The 21,173-nt window shown below is 41.1% G+C and overlaps 2 protein-coding genes across 6 annotated transcripts in view; one reads left to right on the top strand and one right to left on the bottom strand.

Annotated features, from left to right (window-relative positions):
• atl (atlastin GTPase) overlaps positions 1-3,387 on the top strand; it is a 32,295-nt gene extending 28,908 nt beyond the window's left edge. For all 5 annotated transcript variants that reach the window (XM_028181664.2, XM_028181666.2, XM_089738423.1 and 2 more), the window contains 3 exons: positions 148-362; positions 2,133-2,199; positions 2,808-3,387. In XM_028181664.2, the coding sequence (XP_028037465.1) occupies positions 148-362; positions 2,133-2,199; positions 2,808-2,945 (420 nt within the window). In that variant the 3' untranslated portion in view covers positions 2,946-3,387. The remainder of the gene's footprint in view (positions 1-147; positions 363-2,132; positions 2,200-2,807) is intronic.
• Positions 3,388-6,526: 3,139 nt separating this feature from the next.
• On the bottom strand, positions 6,527-20,893 carry LOC114248435 (atlastin). Its single transcript, XM_028181677.2, has 11 exons — positions 20,752-20,893; positions 19,185-19,396; positions 18,211-18,360; positions 17,975-18,130; positions 17,337-17,486; positions 16,899-17,037; positions 16,432-16,616; positions 15,540-15,761; positions 14,511-14,725; positions 10,659-10,725; positions 6,527-10,018 (listed from the first exon to the last, which is right to left on the bottom strand). The coding sequence occupies exons 1-11, from the start codon at positions 20,756-20,758 to the stop codon at positions 9,935-9,937; spliced, it is 1,587 nt and encodes a 528-aa protein (XP_028037478.2). The 5' UTR covers positions 20,759-20,893; the 3' UTR covers positions 6,527-9,934.
• Between the last annotated feature and the right edge of the window lie 280 nt (positions 20,894-21,173).

Genomic DNA, 21,173 nt, shown 5'->3' with positions numbered 1-21,173 from the left:
AGTTTTTGTGAATTGGCGGTAGTTATTTTTGACGTTCAACAAGTATGTATTTTCATTTATGTTGAATATTTTTTTTTTATTTCATTTGATTTGATTTTAACTCTGCAGCCACGGTAGTCAGTAGAGGATAACGATAGTAATTCTCAGGACTTGGAGGAGCAGTTCCTGCAGTTCAAGGCGCACAACGAGAGCAAGAACATCTTCAAGGCGGCCCGGACGCCCTCCGTGTTCTTCGCGGTGGCGCTGTTCTTCTACGTGCTCAGCGGAGTGTTCGGGCTGCTGGGCCTCTACCCGCTCGCCAACGTCGCCAACTTCGCCATGGGCCTGGCCCTCCTCACGCTCGTGCTCTGGGCATACATCAGGTAACTATATTGAACCTCTCCGACTGGACCTACAGTCCTACAACACAGAGACTTGACAGGTGATTCGAAAAGAAATGGAATAAGGACGAACGTGCCTGGCAGTGGTCATTCTTTTCAATGCCAGCGGTAGCCAGTGGCTTGGCTCTATCCCTGGCATTACTGAAGTTTTTTTTTTATTGCTTAGATGGGTACACGAGCTTACAGCTCACCTGGTGTTAAGTAGTTTCTGGAGCCCATAGACATCTACGACGTAAATGCGCCACCCAACTTGTGATATAAATTCTAAAGTCTCAAGTATAGTTACAACGGCTGCCCCACCCTTCAAACCGAAACGCATTACTGCTTCACGGCAGAAATAGGCAGGGTGGTGGTACCTACCCACGCGGACTCACAAGAGGTCTTACCACCAGTAAAGTCTATGGGCGACGCTAAGTACTCACCATCATGTGGGCCGGGCCGTATACTCTGCCTACAAGGGCGATTAAAAAAAAGCCTTCTTAAAAGACATGCACGAAATAGACGACAAACGAACGTACCAACTGTTCAATCATATTTTAAAATGAACATCTGAACCTGGTCGATCGGCTGTCTTAAACCTATCCCATATACGCGTCTTTGATATTCGTGGATGTTAACTAGTTATTTAAATGATGTATACATCGATATATTGTATTCACAAAGTCGATAATATCGATGTCAGCTTTGAAACTTCACTATCGTGATGATCTATGATTCACGTCGTATACAAACTGCCGATGTATCATCATATTGTAAGTTCAGACCAGTGTTTTATTAGTTCGTTTGGAGCTGGTGCAGTGTTGCACACGTTTTTAAACAATATCTATTATGCGACAAGCAGTGCGGACCGTTCGTAGTTCAATAGGTGGGGTCCTGACACCTAATAGTCTCCAGCTCTTCGTCGCAGTTGAGATGACCTACCAAACCCGGCACGCTACCCAAGGACAAACGTGCCCGAGTCGACCCCCCATAATGAAATACGCAGAGGAAATGATTTAGTTTTGTGCGTTAAATGGTTATCACAAGTATGACGGAGTGGGCCGGTGCCATCAGTGAAGTCCGATCGGTTCGGCAGCTCGAGCCGGACTGTTTTGAGCGCCTCTTTTTCTTTTTCTACCCATGCTGATAGCCTAGAGGGGCTATTTCAGCTTCTCGCTAACATGTAGGTGAGCTCACGGGGCTCAAACCTGATGACGTTGCTAACACACAATAGTCACACTTGTATTGTAACTATACTTGAGACCTTAGAACTTATATCTCAAGGTGGGTGGCGCATTTACGTTGTGGATGTATATTGGCTCCAGTAACCACTTAACACCAGGTGGGCTGTGAGCTCGTTCATTCACATCTAAGCAATAAAAAATATATATTTGAAAGTGGGGGTAGTTTAGTCATGAGTTCTCTTGAATACCCTCTTTACGTGAGATTTAGGAAACAGTTAGCTTTGACAATTTTTAGTTAAGTAAATAGTATCGTTGAGCCGATAACTAAGCTTTGTGGCTTTTTGGTTATGTTGTCGGAGCTCCCGGCCGCTCGCTAGTAGAGGGACCCGAAAGTACCGCGAGTTAAATTCTGCCACCCACCTGCAGACTCAGGGTCACAGTCTTAACGCAAGAAAACTGATTTATATTTGCGAAAGTAGAATGCGAGAATGTATCGCGGCAGGAAGTGTCAGAACCGCGACTCTCGCCCGGGCTGGCCCGCGACACGCCCAACACCGATACTCATCTACTTTACTCTTAACATTCTCAGGTACAGCGGCGAGATGAGAGAGTTCGGCGTAACCATAGACGACACTGCGACGGTCATGTGGGATAATGTGAGTATTATTGTTATTATGCGATAAATTTAAAGCCTCTGGTGATACAATGTAGAGGGAGAGCCACTTTGCACACAAGATAAGTCAAAATATTCATTTCTTGTTATTTCATTCGTGAACCTGCAATCATTGACTCAAGTGTTCAACGCCTAGTGTCACGTCCCGCTTTAACGATCTAACAGCACTGACAATTTAGATCTTATGCGAACTCGAGAGATACTTCAATGGATATCCGTAACTAAATCTAATAAATTAAACACGATTACATTTTTATTAATAAAAACTAGCTGACCAGGCAGACTTTGTAGTGCTTGCTAGTGTGTAAACTTTTGTATAAAATAAACTTAAAACAAACAAAAGGAATCCGTCCGACGGGGTACACATAAAAGGCAAAACACTGTTACTTTTCTTTAATTTCTAGCATTTTCATATTTATCTACATTTTAAACCTTCTCTGGACTTCCACAAATAATTCAAGACCAAAATTAACTAAATCGGTCCAGCCGTTCTCGAGTTTTAGCGAGACTAACGAACAGCAATTCATTTTTATTAGATAAAACCCACCGTCAATATTTAATGGCTTTCTAAGTATCGAAACCGTGTTACAGGTCCTGAAGCCGATGTACCAGACGTGCCTCGAGAAGGGCATGGAGCACGCGGCGGCGGCGGCCGTGGCGCCCCCCTCCCCCGCCCCCGGCGCCGCGCCCCCCGCCTTCGCGCACAACGGGAAGCACAAGCACTTGTGATGACGCCCCGCGCCGCCAGCGCTCCGCCTGGCCGCCCTGTGAGCCGCGCACGCTCGCTCCGACACCTCAGTGGGAGGCGTGCCCGCCAAGTGACGTAGCGCCAAGTGACAGTACTCGCCATGTGTCAAGTGACGTCATCGAACGCCATCTTAAGTCGTTAGTTAAATATAGGGTGTGTTTTTATACAAAAGGATAATAGGTTTAATAATCCGAGAACGGTTTGTTAATTGATAATAATAGTTCTAGATAATGTTATTGTTTACTGTTCAATGAGAATTTTACGATTAAATCGTTTTAAAGTTTTCAAAGGTACGGATAGTTTCTTTTTTTTTTTTTAATTTGCTAAATCAATGGAATACAAAGATTTACTTAATTAATGGTTAAGTTTTTTTTATTGAAAAAATGGTTGTAGATTAAATACCGAATTATTAACGAAAATAAATGTTTTATTAAAACGGTTTCTAAAACTGTCCCCGCCGGGTAGGCGAGCTCTTTGAGGCGACAGCGGTCCGGCACTGTCTCTCGTCTTCAGCTAAGTGATCACTATCCGATGTAGTCCGTTGCACTGTTGGCTCAGTAGAATCATATTAGACAACGGTCGCAGGTCCGATACTGAACCTTCATAACCGAAAATGATCCTGAAACCTCTACATGAGTGTTCAGCGCGGGCGACCTTGAGCCAATCACACTCCCGCGCCAGATACGCTAGTTAATCAACCTACACAGCATCAGTACCGTTATGGATTAGAAGTTTCAAAGACTTATTAAAGTGAGTACATAAAGCTAAACTTGTTGAAATTTGTTAAACAAAACACGAATATTTGTGGTTATCTCTATATATATTGTCAATTCAATTCAATATATTGTCATGTCACTTGTCGCAGTCGATAGCAAGACCGCCTCGCACCGTTTTCGCGATTAGCTCTGAGTACCTATATCTTTAGGAAACTTAAATTTCAAACCATTATTCCTCGTACTGAGAATGCCAAAACTATATTTAAACATTTAGGTAATTTGAAAAAAATCATAATTGCTTGAAAATATTCTCGATCTTGTCGCATATAATTAAGTCTGAGAAAAAACTATGGAAATAAAAAAAAAATGTGTCGAGTCACCGTTTTGTACTGGCGATATTACTGCGTCGTAGCGCACTGCACTGAAATTTTTAATGACAGTGATTTACAAAATCAAACTCTAAAACGTTGTCAGTAAGGTACGTTCTTCTATTGAGGTGTCGAAGGTACGTACGTTCATATGAACCTTAGTGTGGACTCGTGTAAATAAATATAGACTTTGGGTGTGAAAGTGAAAAAAAAACCATATTTAAAGCAAACAGTTCCAGTGACAGCGATTACCCAGCGGCTGCCTGGGACTGGACTACCGCGGCTTTCACGAAAGCTCACTTGCTTGCTCATCTCGTAAAAGGAATCGAAGCTAACTGTAATAAAAATGTAAATTTCATTAAGAGATAACTAAAACTTGTATGAATGATTATTATAATTATTCTTTTCTTGATTTTCATTTCTGTTTACTGACGATTGTACGCTTGTAATATCAAAAGTGTTCCAGAATTCTCGCCTCCAGTTGTGCGTTGTCTACCTTTATAACAACTATATGTACTGTAACTTAAATAACGAAAATATTGAAGCCAGGATATGATGTTTAAATTTGTCATTTTGACAACTGCGCTTAAACGTCAACCTGACGTTTCATTAGTTCTCAAAAGAAGCTATATATTGCTGCATATCGCTATGCATTGCTGCACTCAAACTGACTCCACAAGATTCGAGGGAAATGCGACGCTTTCATTGAAAAAAGGAACAACCCTATCAGAGGACTTATCCGGCTTTATAACATATTGACATATAGTCTTAGTTACCAGGTCATAAAATCCTTTAAATAAATATTTTTTATAACATATCGATTGTATCTGAAGGGCTCAGGGGAATAACAAGCCAAAACTAAACAATGACATTCGATTACAAAATTGGAATTGAAACTAAAATGAACCACCGCATGTGTCAACAAATTTTTTGAAGGACGGTTACACGTTTGTGTGTTTGAATTCCTCCAATTAACTCCAACGACCTTGATGACGAAGGACAGTCTACGGTCGACTCGTCTCCTGCTGCGTGGACCCTCCGGGGCCGGGTGCTCGTTACAACGAGGTAGCATGAGCTCTGCTTCATCACCTCACCCTAAACTACTTGAAGTTGTCACTCATGTGTCGCTTAGTTTCTCAACACATGTTTTGATGTGTTCTTAAGATCTTAAAATGTCAATGATTCCGCCAGATCTCCTGTGCCCTTCACCATATTATTATAATAGTTTGGCTGGTTTCTGTTTGTCCGAAGATTTCCAAGAAACGCCAATTGGGTTGTGGAACATTTGGAATCTTTTCTACGTGATGTACAATACGAATTAGCGATGACTGCTTTTGAAAATGAAAAAGCAACAAAATAAGCTCAAAGAACTATATAATCCACTAAAATTTTAAATATTTTTGGTTAATCAGATGTATTCTATTTCTATGGGACTTGTGTTATATTCTTAAACCTATGCCAAGAGGGATGCCGAAAAATCTTATTTTTATATTTTATATAACTTGTATTGGCAATACCCAAATTTGTCTCGCTATGACATATTCACGGACCGTGGCGAAGCTAAAATTGGTTATCAGTAGGCTTAGTATACAAATATTTAAGCAAATACTTAAATATCATAAATATTTTGTTATTAAGAGTAATTCAAATAATTTCGTATCAACAATTTTGGTGTAGTGTATATAAATTTAGTGATAAATTCTGTATAGCGTTTTAATCGTTGACTGAATTTAATAGTGACATATGTCAAAATTGACAGCTGTCAATTTACATAAAAATCGAACGTTAAAGTTTTACGTATCAAATTGAAAAAATCCGGTAACGATAATGAGTCGTCGTTTACGAGTTAGGGTAATGTGCGAGCCCTGAAATTGTTTACATTACCCGTACTACATAGGTAAAGGAAAGAATAGATAGTATGTACCTAGTATAGATAAAGAGTGTGTATATATATGTGTGTCTTATGGTGGCGGCAGCGTGCATGTTGTGATGTCTCTATGCTTCGGCAACCTCTTTATATCGGATGTGCCGTGAGCTCGTACATCGTACATTTGCGCAATAAAAAACTATATTGTTATCTATTTTAATTAAGTCAACGATAATATGAAAAGTAGGGTGTGCACAAAACAAATGCAGTTATTTACATATTTTTTCTTTCTAAATTTACACTTGTTGAACTGCACTTTCTGACCGTACTTAATTATATACAAGTTGTTAATTTCTCAATCTTTATGTTTTTCTTTTCAATTACGGCACGTTTTCAATGATAATGACTCGTTATGGAATTCGTGTTAATTTTTCTGGGAGAAATTAATAAATTAATAAATAACATATGTTTTAAATTTACTGCCACTATCAATATAATTGGCTAGAAAAAGAATAAAAAGGGCAAACAAAGGCCTTCCATACACATGTTTTACTAATTTAGTCCAAAATTTTAGTTTTTTGTCTTCATCCTTCGATCAATTATTGATCGAAGTCTTCATCGGAAAAATTTCAAGTAATTTCGATAAGTCCCCTTCGGCCTGTTCACTTCAAGTGACAGTAAACTTTAGAAGAATATAATCCATACAACACCCTTGATTAATGTAAAAAAATTGTGTAAAACATTTAATTGTCATGAATAATGTTTTAGATTTTATTGTAATGTTATTACTTAATGATACTCTTGCTTTCATTTCATTTTATGTAATCTATGTTTTAATTTAAAAATAAAAGATGTACTGTCGCGTCCGAAAGAGGTTGATAAATATTTTTAATGAGTTACGCGTACTGTCTGTTTTATGAAAAAAAAATGAAGGAAATGTTACACTATCATATCTACTTAAGCAATATTTCCACTGTAATTAAAATAAAGCTTTCTATAAAATTATTTAAAAAAAAATGTGTATTTTAAAAAACATATCGTTATTAAAGATATCTATATTTTCTCAAGAATGTGCCAATTTTCTTCTCTAATATTTTACCCTTTGGTCTTTCGGTGTTCAGTAGAGCTAAGTGTGGGTATGTTTTTACGGTTTGATGCATCTGTTAGATTATTTTTTAACCTTTAATTAAAAGGATTCAGTAGAATCATATTCATTCGATAGGGTGACCTTTATGAGACGGGGCTACACCCTGTATATTGGAATTAACTGAGTAACATAGATGGTGGTCTTTTTAATACGTCGTCAAATAACTTTTGTTTTAGCCGGCGTCCGCATACAAGTGCCTACTTTAAGGAGGGAAGCAGTCCTCGTCCTTTGTAGGGACGGACAATGCGAGACCTTTCCCAATGCTTAAAGTGAAATAATACTTTTAATCTGTATGCTTAGTCCGAGTATTTTTACTTTCTCGATAGCGTAAAAGTAACCTCCAATTTGTATGCAGTTGGAACAGCGCCCCTAGCGGCAAACGTAGGTAAACGTTCCAACTCGATGAAAATTTTAGTTAACTTTAACGCTATCGAGAACGTTAAAAAGCTCGCACTAAGCACACTGCCTTTAACAAAGTACGCGTCGTCAATTTTTTTGTTTTTTTCCTAATCTATCTGAACGTCATTAAGTTGCTATACCATCTCGTTATTTTAAAACTGGTGTCAAATGGAAGTTTCCAATGAACCTGACAATGACACTCCCGGGCTACAAGTGGGGTTTGTGATAGTTCTAGTTGCGTATTTGAGCGATAAATCCTGGGTATAGTTAATAATTTCACGGGAGACTTCGTGAAAACTGTTATGTTCAAATATTTTATGCACCCAGCTTCATTTGAAATATGTAGGCGGGCATCCCGTCCGACTGTAAAGAAGCCGCTGGGGGTCGCGCTCAGTGTACTTAATGCGAGTTTTTGAACGTTCTCGATATCGTAAGAGTTAACCCAATTTTATATGCAGTTGGAACAGCGCCCCTAGCTACAAACGTAGGCAAATGATCCTATTCCATACAAATATGAGTTAACTTTTACGCTATCGAGAACGTTAAAAAACTCGCACTAAGCACAGCTCTGCAAAAGAAAGGTAAACGAACGCGCTCTGCGAAACCGCTCATTTTATTAAATAGCTAGACATTTTAGATTCGTAATGACGATTTGTTGTAAACTTATACATAGTTTATTTTGTTGTGTATTATGTGCGAAATAAAAATTTGGTTTTATTGTATGGCTTTTATTTTATTAACATCCATTACGCATCTGTAACCGTAAGGCCTTGTTGACTTGAGATTAGAGCGTAAAGTCGGTAAACAATTATTTTTATCAGTTGGTAAGTACCTAAGTCGTCGTGGTCTGATAAGACGTCCGGTGCATTCGTGTCGAGCGATGCAACGGTGCTCGAATCCCGGAGACAATTTTTTCTAATGAAATACGTACTTGACAAATATTCACGGTAGACTTCCACGGTTAAGGAATAACATCGTGTAATAAAAATCAAACCTTAAAATTATAATATGCGCAATTACTGGTGGTAGGACCTCTTGTGAGTCCGCACCGGTAGGTTTTTTCTGCTGTGAAGCAGTAATGCGTTTCGGTTTGAAGAACGGGGTAGCCGGTGTACTCTTAAAACTGAAACCTTACAAATCGTTTCTGAAGATGGGTGGCGGAATTTACGTTGTAGATGTCAATGGGCTCCGGTAACCACTTAACTCGAGGCGGGCTCGTCTAAGCTATTAAAAAAAGTACGACAAAGTTGTTTTGCTGATGTGATCTTGGGTTTTGGCATACAAACCTGAAACGGCTGCTGTCCATACTCCGACAACTAACTTACTCGTATTCTTTAAGAAATATGTATTTATCACGTGTTCAGGAGTAACTTTCACGATTATATCTAAGGAGTTCAGTAGCCGCTTAGCCCCACGTGACACGTGAGCTTTATCACTATCTACGCAAGAAAAACGCCTCTACGATACCCATGGGAAGGAATGGAGGCTGATATTTTATGCTACACGTATGTATGTACATTGTCAAGTAAATTGTAAACAGACTTACTTTACTTAAATATGTTCAAAAAAACCAAATGAATCATTTATATAAAAATAATATTTATTATTTGTAAAGATATCACGTTAATGTTTATTACATATGGATATTGGTAGGTGAAAACAACAAAATGTATGGTACAAAAACAAGACAAGGCCAAAAAGGTGGTGAACTGTTTTAAATTCCGAAGGAATGATTTAAAAAAATGATAGTTTACAGTATCACACTACCGCACAGCTTACTAACTACTAACCAGTAAGTAATCAGTCGGTGGTAGAATTCCTATAATTCTATTAATTGTGACATGATCTATCCGAAATATTAATTGATAAGTAAACAAATACCATTAGGACCTCAATTATTAAAAACTTATCTCAATATCAAATGGAAAGCAAACAAAGGAAATTAATTTATTTAGAATTTTATAGAGTCTGTGATCTGTGCTCTTCCATAAATTACTAGTAATGTTACAAGCTTCGTAAAGTTTTGGAATACGAAGTAATGAAAAAAATACAAAATAAATTTTATTTCGTGGAGTCATTGTTGGACTCAAAACAAAAAATATTTTATAAGCACTTAAAACATACTTAATTTAATTCATTATTTTTCGTTTTTCATTGATTTCTCAAAATATCACAGTTACTTTATTTACATCGCAAGTTGTGAACGCGTTTTCAAAAATCTACTATAAAATATCACACAGTCGTATGTATTTTTTTTTATTGCTTAGATGGGTGGACGAGCTCACAGCCCATCTGGTGTAAAGTGGTTACTGGGGCCTATAGACATCTACAACGTAAATGCGCCCCCACCTTGAAATATAAGTTTTAAGGTCTCAGTATAGTTACAACGGCTGCCCCACCCTTCAAATGTATGTATGTACATCGGTCCTTTACACAGAGTGAAACGCAAGGCGAGTGTCTGTTCCAGTTGACACTAAGTGCGTTTTTTGTCCGCGCCGTAGCCGACAGCCGCGGCAGTCGCGCGACTTCGCATCGAGTCGAACGCTTGGTTGAGAATCTGTAAGGTGAATCATGCTTTGTAACTTCTGACCTGGTGGTGCAGTAGCTAACGCCCTTCGATTCCCACCTTAGGCAAACATTCGTGTGATGAAACGGGTTGTTTATTATCTATATCGAGAGGCTATTTGATTTAAGCTACATTTATGCAACTTTATGAAACAATATGTATTAAGCAACAATATGTATAGGTATATTTAAACGCCTATAAGTATGTATGCTAGTCTCTAGTACGCATAAGACAGGTACGCAGCGGCTTGGCTCTGCCCCTGGCATTGCTGAAGTCCATGGGCGACGGTAACCACTCACCATCAGGTGGGCCGTATGCTCATCTGCCTACAAGGGCAATAAAAAAAGGTAATTTTAATTTGGGGCTTCTTTACTGCTGTAGTTTAACGAGCTCACGGCTCACCTGGTATTAAGTGATCAACACTCGAACGCCGCGACCCACCTTGGCACTTGAGGTAGAAGTCTATTGATTTAAATGCAATGGTTTTCTGCATCGCAAAAAAAGACATCTACTTCTTTTTTTATTTAAAGAAAATTGACTCCACTAACAATTTCTACTGAATTAGACTTGGTCAAAGGCGATCTTCACTAGAATACAATTTATTAAATAACATTAAATATAGTTTACTTACGTAACTACGAATTGAATCAGCTATTTCGTCTAATTGCGCTCCTACGTCCCTCATTTGTCCGGTAGTTCTGTAAACACATATTTTTTCAATTAGCAAACATTTCTTAATAATACTGTTTGCTTAGTGCGAGTTTTCTAGCGGCAAACGTAGGCAAACGATCCCATTCCATACAAATATGAGCTAACTTTTACGCTATCGAGAACGTTAAAAAACTCGCACTAAGCACACAGAAGTCACTGAATCAATCGGTGAGTATACGGTACAATTTCGGCTGTTACCTGGGAGCTTTCCCAGAAACGAGATAAGGTGTTGTAGATAACACCGTACAATTAGTACCATAGAACTCTAAATTGGTTTGTGAATTCCACCTAGAACTATTACTTTCTGGCACGCTATGTGTAGAACGATCTTTCGTCTACAGTATTTCGTAACGATTTTTAACAAATGTTCACGAATGACTTCTGCAGTGAAGGAAGAAATTTTGTAATAAATATTGAAACAGCAAAAATTATGATTTGCGTAAATACTGGTGTACCGGTGATTTGGTATCTACCACCTATTTCTGGCGTGAAGTAATTTTGGTTTGAAATGTAGAGCAGTCAAGGTGTATACCTAGTTGTATGCTATATTAAGTATAAGGTAGCATTCGTTGTTTGAAATGTGTTGAATGAATTCCTCATAGTCTTTTTTTTTTTTTTTTTTTTTTTTTTTTTATTGCCCATGTAGGCAGACGAGCATACGGCCCACCTGATGGTGAGTGGTTACCGTCGCCCATGGACTTCAGCAATGCGAGGGGCAGAGCCAAGCCGCTGCCTACCGTTTAATACTCTCCACAAGCCTCGTTTGAAGAAGGACATGTCATAGCGCTCGGGAAACACCGTGGAGGGGAGCTCATTCCATAGCCGGATGGTACGTGGCAAAAAAGACCTCTGGAAACGCACTGTGGATGACCGCAGTGGCTCCAGGTAGTATGGATGAACTCTACTCCGGTGGCGGGCGGTGCGATGGTAAAAACGAGATGCCGGTATCATCTCGAACAATTCCTCAGAGCACTCCCCATGGAACATACGGTACAAAATGCAGAGGGAACCGAAGTCCCTCCGCAGACCCAGAGGCTCCAAACGATCCGTGAGAATGGGATTATCGACAATCCGAACGGCCCTCCTCTGTATGGAGTCAAATGGAAGAAGCTGGTATTTGGGAGCCCCGGCCCAGAGATGGGAGCAGTACTCCACGCGAGGCCGGACTTGTGCTTTATAAAGCAAAAGCCTTTGTCCAGGCGTGAAGTACCGCTTCGCTCTGTTGAGGACTCCCAGCATTTTGGACGCCAACTTGGCTTTGCCTTCCAGATGACTCCGAAACTGGACATCGCTCGAAATCTCGACCCCAAGTATCCCAATACTCTCGGAAGGTTGCAGGGATACTCCTTGGAATTGCGGCGCCATGACAAAGGGGTCCTTCTTCGCAGTGAACGCGCAAACTTGTGTCTTTATCGGGTTGAATTGAACCAAGTTCAATTCACCCCATTCGGAGACTCGCCCCAGAGAGTTCTCCACTTCAGACACAAGTTTAGATCGTCTCTCTTGCACCGCGCTCCGAGAGAGACTCTGATGGCCGATATATCGCGCATCCCCCGTGCTGTCATCCGCATAGCAATGCATGCCATCAATAGACAGCATGTCATTGATATACAGGATGAAAAGCGTGGGGGAGAGCACCGAACCTTGTGGAACGCCAGCGTTAATGGTCATGGTATCAGAGCAGTCACCGTCTACAACGACCGTGATGCTCCGCCCATCCAAAAAGCTAGCGATCCACTTGCAGAGACCCTCGGGGATTCCGTAAGATGGTAGCTTCGACAGAAGTGCCCTATGCCAGACCCTGTCGAAGGCCTTCGCGATATCAAGGCTCACAGCAAGAGCCTCGCCCTTGCTCTCCAAGGCTTCAGCCCACCTGTGAGTAAGGTATACGAGAAGATCGCCAGCTGAGCGACCGTGACGGAAACCGTACTGTCGGTCACTGATCAGCTGGCGATCTTCAAGATACTTCAGGAGTTGTATATTTATTATTCGCTCCATCACCTTGGAAAGCAAGGAAGTTATCGCGATAGGCCTATAGCTCGATGGGTCCGACCGGTCACCCTTCTTGGGGATAGGGTGGACGTGGGCGGTCTTCCATGAAGACGGAACCCTGTAAGCGCAATAAGAGAGGCGATACAGACGCGTTAGCGCAGGCGTCAGCTCAGGGGCGCACGTTTTCAGAACCACTGCGGGGATGCCGTCTGGCCCACTCGACTTATGGACGTCCAGGAGTCGGAGTTCCCGCCTGACTGCACACTGTGTAAAGCAGATCTCCGGCAGGGAACTATCACACCGGGGGATGTTCGGTGGTGTGGCACCCCCGTCGTCCACGGTCGAGTTCGAGGCGAAGAGTTTGACCAGAAGGTCAGCCTTCTCTTTCGCACTATGGGCCAGACTGTCGTCGGACTTTCGCAGTGGTGGGAGACTAGACCTGCAAAAGTTTCCTTCTGCGGCTTTGGCGAGCGACCAAAAAGCACGGCTCCCAGAGGGATAGCTCTTTAGTCGCTCGCCAACTCTAGCAACGTGCTCCGACTTCGCCTTGGCAATAACCTTCTTGTAGGACCTGGAAGCGGCGTTATATTTCCGCCTTTCCTCTGAGATGTTAGGGTCCTGACGTCTCCTGGCATTATCCCATGCCACGTATGCGGACCGCTTGAGGTGTGCAGCATCCCTGCTGGCATTGTTATACCAGGGTCTGCTGCGACCCCCAACGGGCACTTCAGAGGAGGGAATAAACAATTCCATCCCCTGGAGCACCACGTCTTTAAGACGGTCCGCACAGACGTCAGGATCAGCAGAGGAAAAGCAGAACCGCCCCCATGGGTAGGATGCGTAAAATTCACGCAATCCATCCCAATCTGCTGACAAATACTGCCAAACTCTTCGATACCTGGTCGTCGTTCGACGACTAGGACGAGAGAGTGGTGTGGCAGCACGGATAAGGCAGTGATCAGACGATCCAAGCGGAGCGTCGACCACCACACTGTATCCGGCTGGATCGGTGGTCAGCAGAAGGTCCAACAGAGAAGGCTCGTGCCCCTCAATATCTGGGACACGGGTGGGCTGTGTCACCAGCTGGGAGAGGCCGTAGGCCAGGGCGAAATCGTAGGCAGCCCGACCCGGGAGGTCAGTGGTTCTGGACCCCAACCACTCTTGGTGGTGAGCGTTAAAATCTCCAAGAACCACCACCTCCGCAGATGGGTACTGCTCAAGCACGCGGCTAGTCCCCTCTTGCACATGACTAGTCCCCTCTTGCATCTAGTCTATCTCGTTCTAACGCGTATAACGGAATGAACGACCTAGCGGTACTTTTGTTGTATATTTTCAGGGCTGTCAGCCAACAGTTGAAACAATCAATAAATTAGTAGGTATCTCTATAACACCACTTACGAATTTCGACTAAGTTTTTTTACGATATTTTGAACGTGATCTACATTGCTTAACCTCGTTCCGATTTGGTATTTATTATAGCATACCCTATACACTATATATGTGTGTGTAGAATTGGGATCTTGACACATAAAAGAAAATTATTCCACTGTTAACTACAGTTTTATTCTTCTTTTCTAGAATCTTTATTATAATAATAAAAAATCAACTGACACCTTTTATGCTTAGTTCAACCGGCTTCGCCATCTTTATCTTTTCTGTCATTCTGTCTGTCATTCTCTTTTCCCTTTCTCACTTCACTCAATCACATCTTAACGCTCCGTTCCACGCTGTTTTCATACGTTCCGTTCTTACCAATCCTACACGCGTGTATGTGATGTACCTTGAATAGATCCACACGGCGATCATGACGAGTGCCCCTACCACGGCGGCCTGCCCCGCCGCCACCACCGTCTGCACGCCGAGCATGTTGCCGAGCACGACCAGCATGTACGCGAGCACGGCCACCGTCGCGAATACGACGGGCGTCCCGATCATGCGGTAAATGTTCTTCGCTTCGTTGTGCGATCTCAGCTGATCGAACAACTCTTCTAACTCCTGAAAACGTATCCGCCGTCAGCGCTGGTCTTTGTCATCGAGATGCCAATGAGACTTGTTTTTTTTATTGCTTAGATGAATAGACGAGCTCACGGTCCACGGTTAAGTGGTTACCGGAGCCCATAGACATTTACAACGTAAATGCCACCTTGAGATATGAGTTCTAAGGTCTCACTTTTAATAGTACAACGGCTGCCACGCCCTTCAAACCGAAACGCATTACTGCTTTACGGCAGAAATAGGCAGGGTACCTACTACCAGTAATCACGCAAATTGTAATTTTACGGGTTTGATTTTTATTACACGATGTTAGTCCTTCACCGTGGGAGTCAATCGTGAACATTTGTTAAGTATGTATTTCATTAGAGAAATTGGTACCCGCCTGCGGGATTCGAACACCGTTGCATCGTTACATATGAATGCACCGGACGTCTTATCCTTTAGGCCACGACGACTTCGATAACGTCTTTCTTTCACTCGGCACCACGAGTATATCCCGGGCATCTGAGGGAATGTCTGAAATGATCCTATCATCCATGTCTTAATAGACATGCCAGACTTGCTTAAACATTGCTATAGCTACACCACCCTACAACCTGGGACCGCTGCGTTCATCCACAATGTGTTCAATGAGAGCGTTATTCCCACGCAGCTTCTCAGTGCTCATCGTTAACTGGGCGTTTAGTTCGGAGTATTGCTTTTTTTGAGCGACCACTTTATATGATAAGTAATCATCAGATGCATCTACTGTCGTACGTAAGTGTAAATCACTAGTACGGGTACTAGTTGCGAACACAACGAATAAGATTCATACCTTCTCCAGCTCAGCCTTGTATCCATCAGCCAGCTCCTTACCGCCCATCTTCTTTTTGCTGTCAAACGCGTGTATTGCCTTGTTCATGACCCTGTGATGTTCCTCCTCTAGTTGTCTGGGCTGCACGTAAGGTCTGGTGCCTCCGCAGATCTCCTCCATCAGAGTTTCGTACACCTCGCGCGCTTCGGCCACTGCTGAGAGATTGTTGGCTTCTGACGTCGCCTGGCGAAAGTTTTGACTGAGTTATTTGATACCGCTAACCAATATTTCATTAAAATTAATAAGATTTTAATGTAAAAGCACCAATACTTAGCAACGTATATTTCCATTCAAAGGTGTATAAATAAATAGGTCGCCCTCAGCTAATCATTACGATGTCACAACGAATTGCACGACCACATTCATACCGGACATAGTCTCAGTTTTAACACAAAACGGTTTCTTCTAGTAAAAAATATCTTTGTTATAAAAATATGTATTAATATATTGTATTGTAAGTTTTATGTATGTTGTACACATATTTGCAAGAGAACATGCTCTGTGTTTCTAGCAGATTCCTCCCAGTAGTGTATTCTTTTTTAAATGCAGTTTATTTTGAATTGATTGCTAGGCCTACTTAAATAAAAAATATTTTTGGGTCTATGTTTGCAAAATTTTATCTCTCTGTTGTTGACTCCGATACGGTTGCATTGAACAAGTGATTTCAATTTCGTGCTGCGTTTTCTGAATTAACTCCTATCGCTGTTTGGTTCAATTTAATTTTCTACGTTAAGGAACAATAGGACAGTAAATGCATATTTTTCATCAAACCACTCGAAGAAGTGTTTCTGATTCGGTCGCGTAAATAACAGAATATTAACTTTATCCTTTGAATGTTTGTTCCAAAACTAACCGCTAGAATGGTCCGTGGCTCCGGCAGTTCCGTCCCATTGAACACCTTCATGTAGGTCTTGAAATAGAGCAGCAGATCCTTAGCTTTGACCTTCTGGCCTTCGATCAGCTTCGGGACTAGATTCTCAGGAGCGAGCAGCATCGGTAACAACTGCTTCAAACTATCTTTGAATTCTGGACTAATATCTGAAAATCGAGAAATGGTTAAATGGAAGTTTCAGTGACAATCGGTACAAGAACACGGACACAAATGGGCGTTAATAAGCATATAAGTTCGTCTAGCGATAAGTCATTACCAGGTGAATGATACAAGCAGAACTAGAAGGATATCAACTTGCTTGAGAAATAGCATAAGACTTAATCAGAACAATGTACAAATCCATCTGGCTGCCGGATATTTGATGTAAGGATTAGAGTAGGTATATGTTTTTAAATAGGATGAAAGGAATAAGATGATTAAATACACACCAGCTAGTTTCCCATTGAAGTCAGGGTTCGTAGCGACCTTGAGGCCCGGATGAGGCATCAGGAAGCAAGCGATCTCATCAAATATCCTTGTTACGTACTCTCTGAGGTTCTGAAGCTCTGGATGTTGTCCTTCGTGAATCTATACAGTTTTTATTATTTAAGGTGTTGGGCCGGAAACCACAAAGTGATTGGCGGCGAAATCTGAATCGCGTTAAGAAGATTTTTAAAAAATCTTGCGATTTACAAATCGCGAATACCAACGGATAATCGATCAAAATACCCGCTTGGCAATAGGTCTTCTTTTTACGGAAGGTAAATATATGTATGCCTTAACACAAACGATTTAAAGAATATCAAATTATGTCGTTCTATCAGCGTTCAGGACTATCGATTCAATGTGGCTAAATATAAGGCAACTTCAAAAAAATCCCAAATTACCTGGAGTCGTTTCTTCAGAAGCTGTTGACCGCCCAGAGCACCATACGGATGGTCATACGGGAAGCTCCAGTCTCGAACCAGAAACTGCAGTCTCTGGAAGGGCCTTCCGGAACTGCTCTCTTGTGCTAGCTGGCCGTAGTCCGTGAATAACTGGAAATAAAAATGAATGCCTTTTCAAAAGGGATTCCATGACAGGCCACAGTCGAGGAGGCCACATAGGCATTTTACTGATGTCATACTGATGTCATGGATCTCGTAGAACCTCTGGGTTCTCTTGTAGATTGACGAACGAGCTCAAAGAAAGCCCTTCTGATGTTAAGTGATTAACGGAGCCGACAGATATTAGTAAATTTATGCCGCCTCCATCTTAAGACACAAGATCCAAGTCTCGATTGTATAGACACTGCTGTCCCACTCTTCGAACCGCAACGCATTGCTGTTTTGCGGTAAAGTTGCGAACCTAGGAGACTCCCCACCACCAGTAAATAAATTTAGTCGATTACGTAATTCAATGTTTTGATTAACATAAATGTATTCGTTTCTTATTCTTCGTCGTTCTTCTATCGTTAATTATTCTTATTCTGTTAAATCGTTTATTACCGATTACCTATATATATTCTAAAATTTTACAAGCCAACCTGCAAATGCTGTAAGTCGTCTTCTTCAATGTTCTGCGACAAGTTGTAAATTTGAACGGAAGATATGAGCGTGGAGAGAGCGAACACTGTGGCGTTGTCTCGCACAGTGGACTGACTGTCGAACGTTCCTTGCGTATCCATCAGAAATATCACCACCTGAGATTGAGAAAGTGATTTCTAAAACCCATTCTATAATCCGAAATCTGTATTTATCTATTTATAACTTTTATTTTCACCTTTTCGCCATTCGCTAAAGTTTCTTTAAAAGGCTGCGACCATAGCAGCAAGCCTGTGGTTTCTCTCTCAGATCCTCCTCGCCATTTGAAACCTTCTAAAGGTTCATCTTCAACACCAATCCATTCTCCACCGCTTTCACCAAGGACGTACTGAAATATTTAAGAATCGTGTAGTACAGACATCCAGTATATGTGGTGGGAAAGATGTTATCGACCCACAAGCTTGGTATCAAAATCTTGACAGCTGAGCTGAGCAGCTGCAAAACTACTGGGAGTTCCAATTTTCAATATCCTTCAGTCTGAATGGTAAATGGTTAAAGCTATTATCATCGACATCACCATCGTCAGCCCTTATTTGACCGCTTCTGGACATGGCTCGTTCCCAATACAGGCCACTGAGTCTTAGGTGTTAGAGGTGAAGCACTTACAAAATTTACCCACACAAAATTGTACAGTATTCGAAATTTCGGACATATAATGCGAATAAAAACGCAAGATTAAGCCGATTCAAATTAATTCTACACGGCCTGATGCCCCTTAAAGTTTCTTTAAAGTTTCTATCATCTACATGTTTTGGCATTACACATTTATTTACGCAATTTGTAGTTCGAGACAAAAGAAGTACAGATGAAAAAGCGGAACATAATCTAAATTGCAAAAGCTACATGATCTAACTGGTTAGGTCTTCTCGAAAATAAGAGAGTTGACTGTGCGTTGAAGAGACCTAATTTGTTTCAACCATTTGGATAACGTCTGATTGACACAGAATCCTCTAAATCGAAGAGTAACGTGTAATTTACAAATAGCAGGGACTGGCTCTTTAAGGCACTGATCACCAACTACTAACTACTAACACTTGAGATCATTTGTGCCAGAGAAACGGGAGAGTGGAGATCGAACGCTCACAAATACATGGTTCACGATGCAACAGACAAGATTAAAGTAATTACGCCATTTTTATGACTAATACGAACCTTGTGCTGTAAATATCTAAGAAAGAAGTCCAACAAAAAGGACTTTCCTTTCCGAAAGGCTCCAGCAACCGATATGATAACCACAGCTCGGTCCTTTATATCCTCGCGGAGCAGGAGTGCAGTGAGAGCCTCCTCATCCAGGGTAAAAGTGTGCTCTGGACCTGGAACCACCACTTGAATTCCCCATCCGGATTTCAATGTTTCCGTTTTACCTAGAACAACAATACGATCGGTTTTAAAAGAAACTTTGCTTTTTATTTATTTATTTGGTATCTGCTTCAAAATCATACCGCAACCTAGTCCTACACGAACATGAGTCTACTGAGTATTTCACTTTATTAAACCACATTTCGACACAATTGATCTTGCAGACACTGTAGGTATTGTTACGCTTATCTTAAAGGCCTGGGCACACAGTTGTCTAGAACTTTGACCGTCGGATATTTTGTGTTATGTGGTAAAGTATAATTTTTTACCGGGTTGCTAGGTACCAGTCTGTAGGATTTAAAGCCACTAGGGTTTGACAGTTATAACGGCCGGCGTACCCATATAGCTTGATTGGAGCATTCAGGAGATTCAGATCCAGTGCAGGTCCTAATTTTTCTGAATAAAGACGCAGGCTAACTTCCGTGATGAAAGAATTACATCGGGTGGAAATAACAATTAAACCGAACTAATTATATAAGCGTCTTGTGGCGCATAAGGGTATGAGCATCCCACAGCCGAGCAGTCACATGTCACCCTTTGTACAATGAGACCTCTATGTACCATGACTGTTCCAGTGGCAACGGTTTTCGCATTGTCTACGAGAACTGTTAATCACTTAAAACCAAGGGAGTCGCAAACTCATCAATTCACTACGCTAATTGGATTTATGTGACCCGTCTTGAACCTGGAACCCCATAATCATGTCTCGATACCACTGAACTATTCGTACCTACGCTAAGAATGTGCTCTCCGTATCTAAAGGTCATTAGCAGCTAATTCGAAAATAATTTATGATAATTTCATACGTTTTGTACCGTAGTAGCTACTCACAAAACAACAATTAAATATTCACAGAACGTAGATACTGTAATATGGTAATTTTTATTAACGAGGAAGCGAGTTACACGCAACGTTAACCAATGTATTAACAGAGTCAATGTAATATATTATTGACAGGCTGTCAATACACTGTGTACCAGTCAGAATAACTGGTAACATGACCAGTGCTTAGTTTCAGTGACTCACGGCCTCTTGTACGAAGGGCACACATGATGCCGCTGAGCTATAAGCGCAATTGTGTCCGTGAGTTCCGATAACTACTTTACACCAAGTACACCGTGAGCACGTACAAAGCCAAAATTACGAAACAAGTTTTGAAATAAAAATATTGAAACCGCCATATTTGATAACAAAACAAAATCTAATAATAGTTGCGTTGATGTTTTTAATCAACGACTATTCGCGTTTCGCTAACATCTGATCCACAGCTGGCTTTATTCACCTCCGAATGCACATTTTAATCTACATAACAAAGCATTTTTGATGATAGCTCAATTAAATCACACAAAACAAAACTCACTAGACATTTTTTGCTGTTTATAACACAAGTTTTCGATGAAGAAAACAGTTTAAAAACCGATTATTTATAAAAATATGCGCGCTTGGTTCGCGTACTCACTGGCGTGTGGCGTTTAAGGTCATGAATGATGTCAGACACTACTTCCATTTATTTTACGATGTCATAATCTAGGCACCAATGTACGTGGAGGCTGTTCGAATCTTGCCGGACTTGTTTAATTATGAATCACACGTGAACTTAGAAAAATATGAGTAACGTTTTGGGCATTTATTCATTAATGTTATATTTTTACATTTATCACTCAAAGGCAAGACGCTTCGTAGTTTCTAGAAGTAGCGTTAACTACGTAAAATGAAGGAACAAACTCAGTTTCATAGTTTAGTTTACCCGACCGGTTTCTTTAATATGGCATATCGATCCAT

This window comes from Bombyx mandarina, chromosome 25, assembly GCF_030267445.1.
Source record: "Bombyx mandarina strain Sakado chromosome 25, ASM3026744v2".
Lineage (NCBI taxonomy): Eukaryota > Metazoa > Arthropoda > Insecta > Lepidoptera > Bombycidae > Bombyx > Bombyx mandarina.
This window is presented reverse-complemented; position numbering and strand designations above follow the sequence as displayed.

What these genes read in the sequence shown, in the direction of transcription:
- LOC114248435 (XM_028181677.2), bottom strand. An exon ending in ACAAGGCTGAGCTGGAGAAG is followed by an intron (nt 14,726 to 15,539) that starts GTATGAATCTTA and finishes ATACGTTTTCAG; the next exon opens with GAGTTAGAAGAGTTGTTCGA. An exon ending in GCCGTGTGGATCTATTCAAG is followed by an intron (nt 10,726 to 14,510) that starts GTACATCACATA and finishes ATGTGTTTACAG; the next exon opens with AACTACCGGACAAATGAGGG.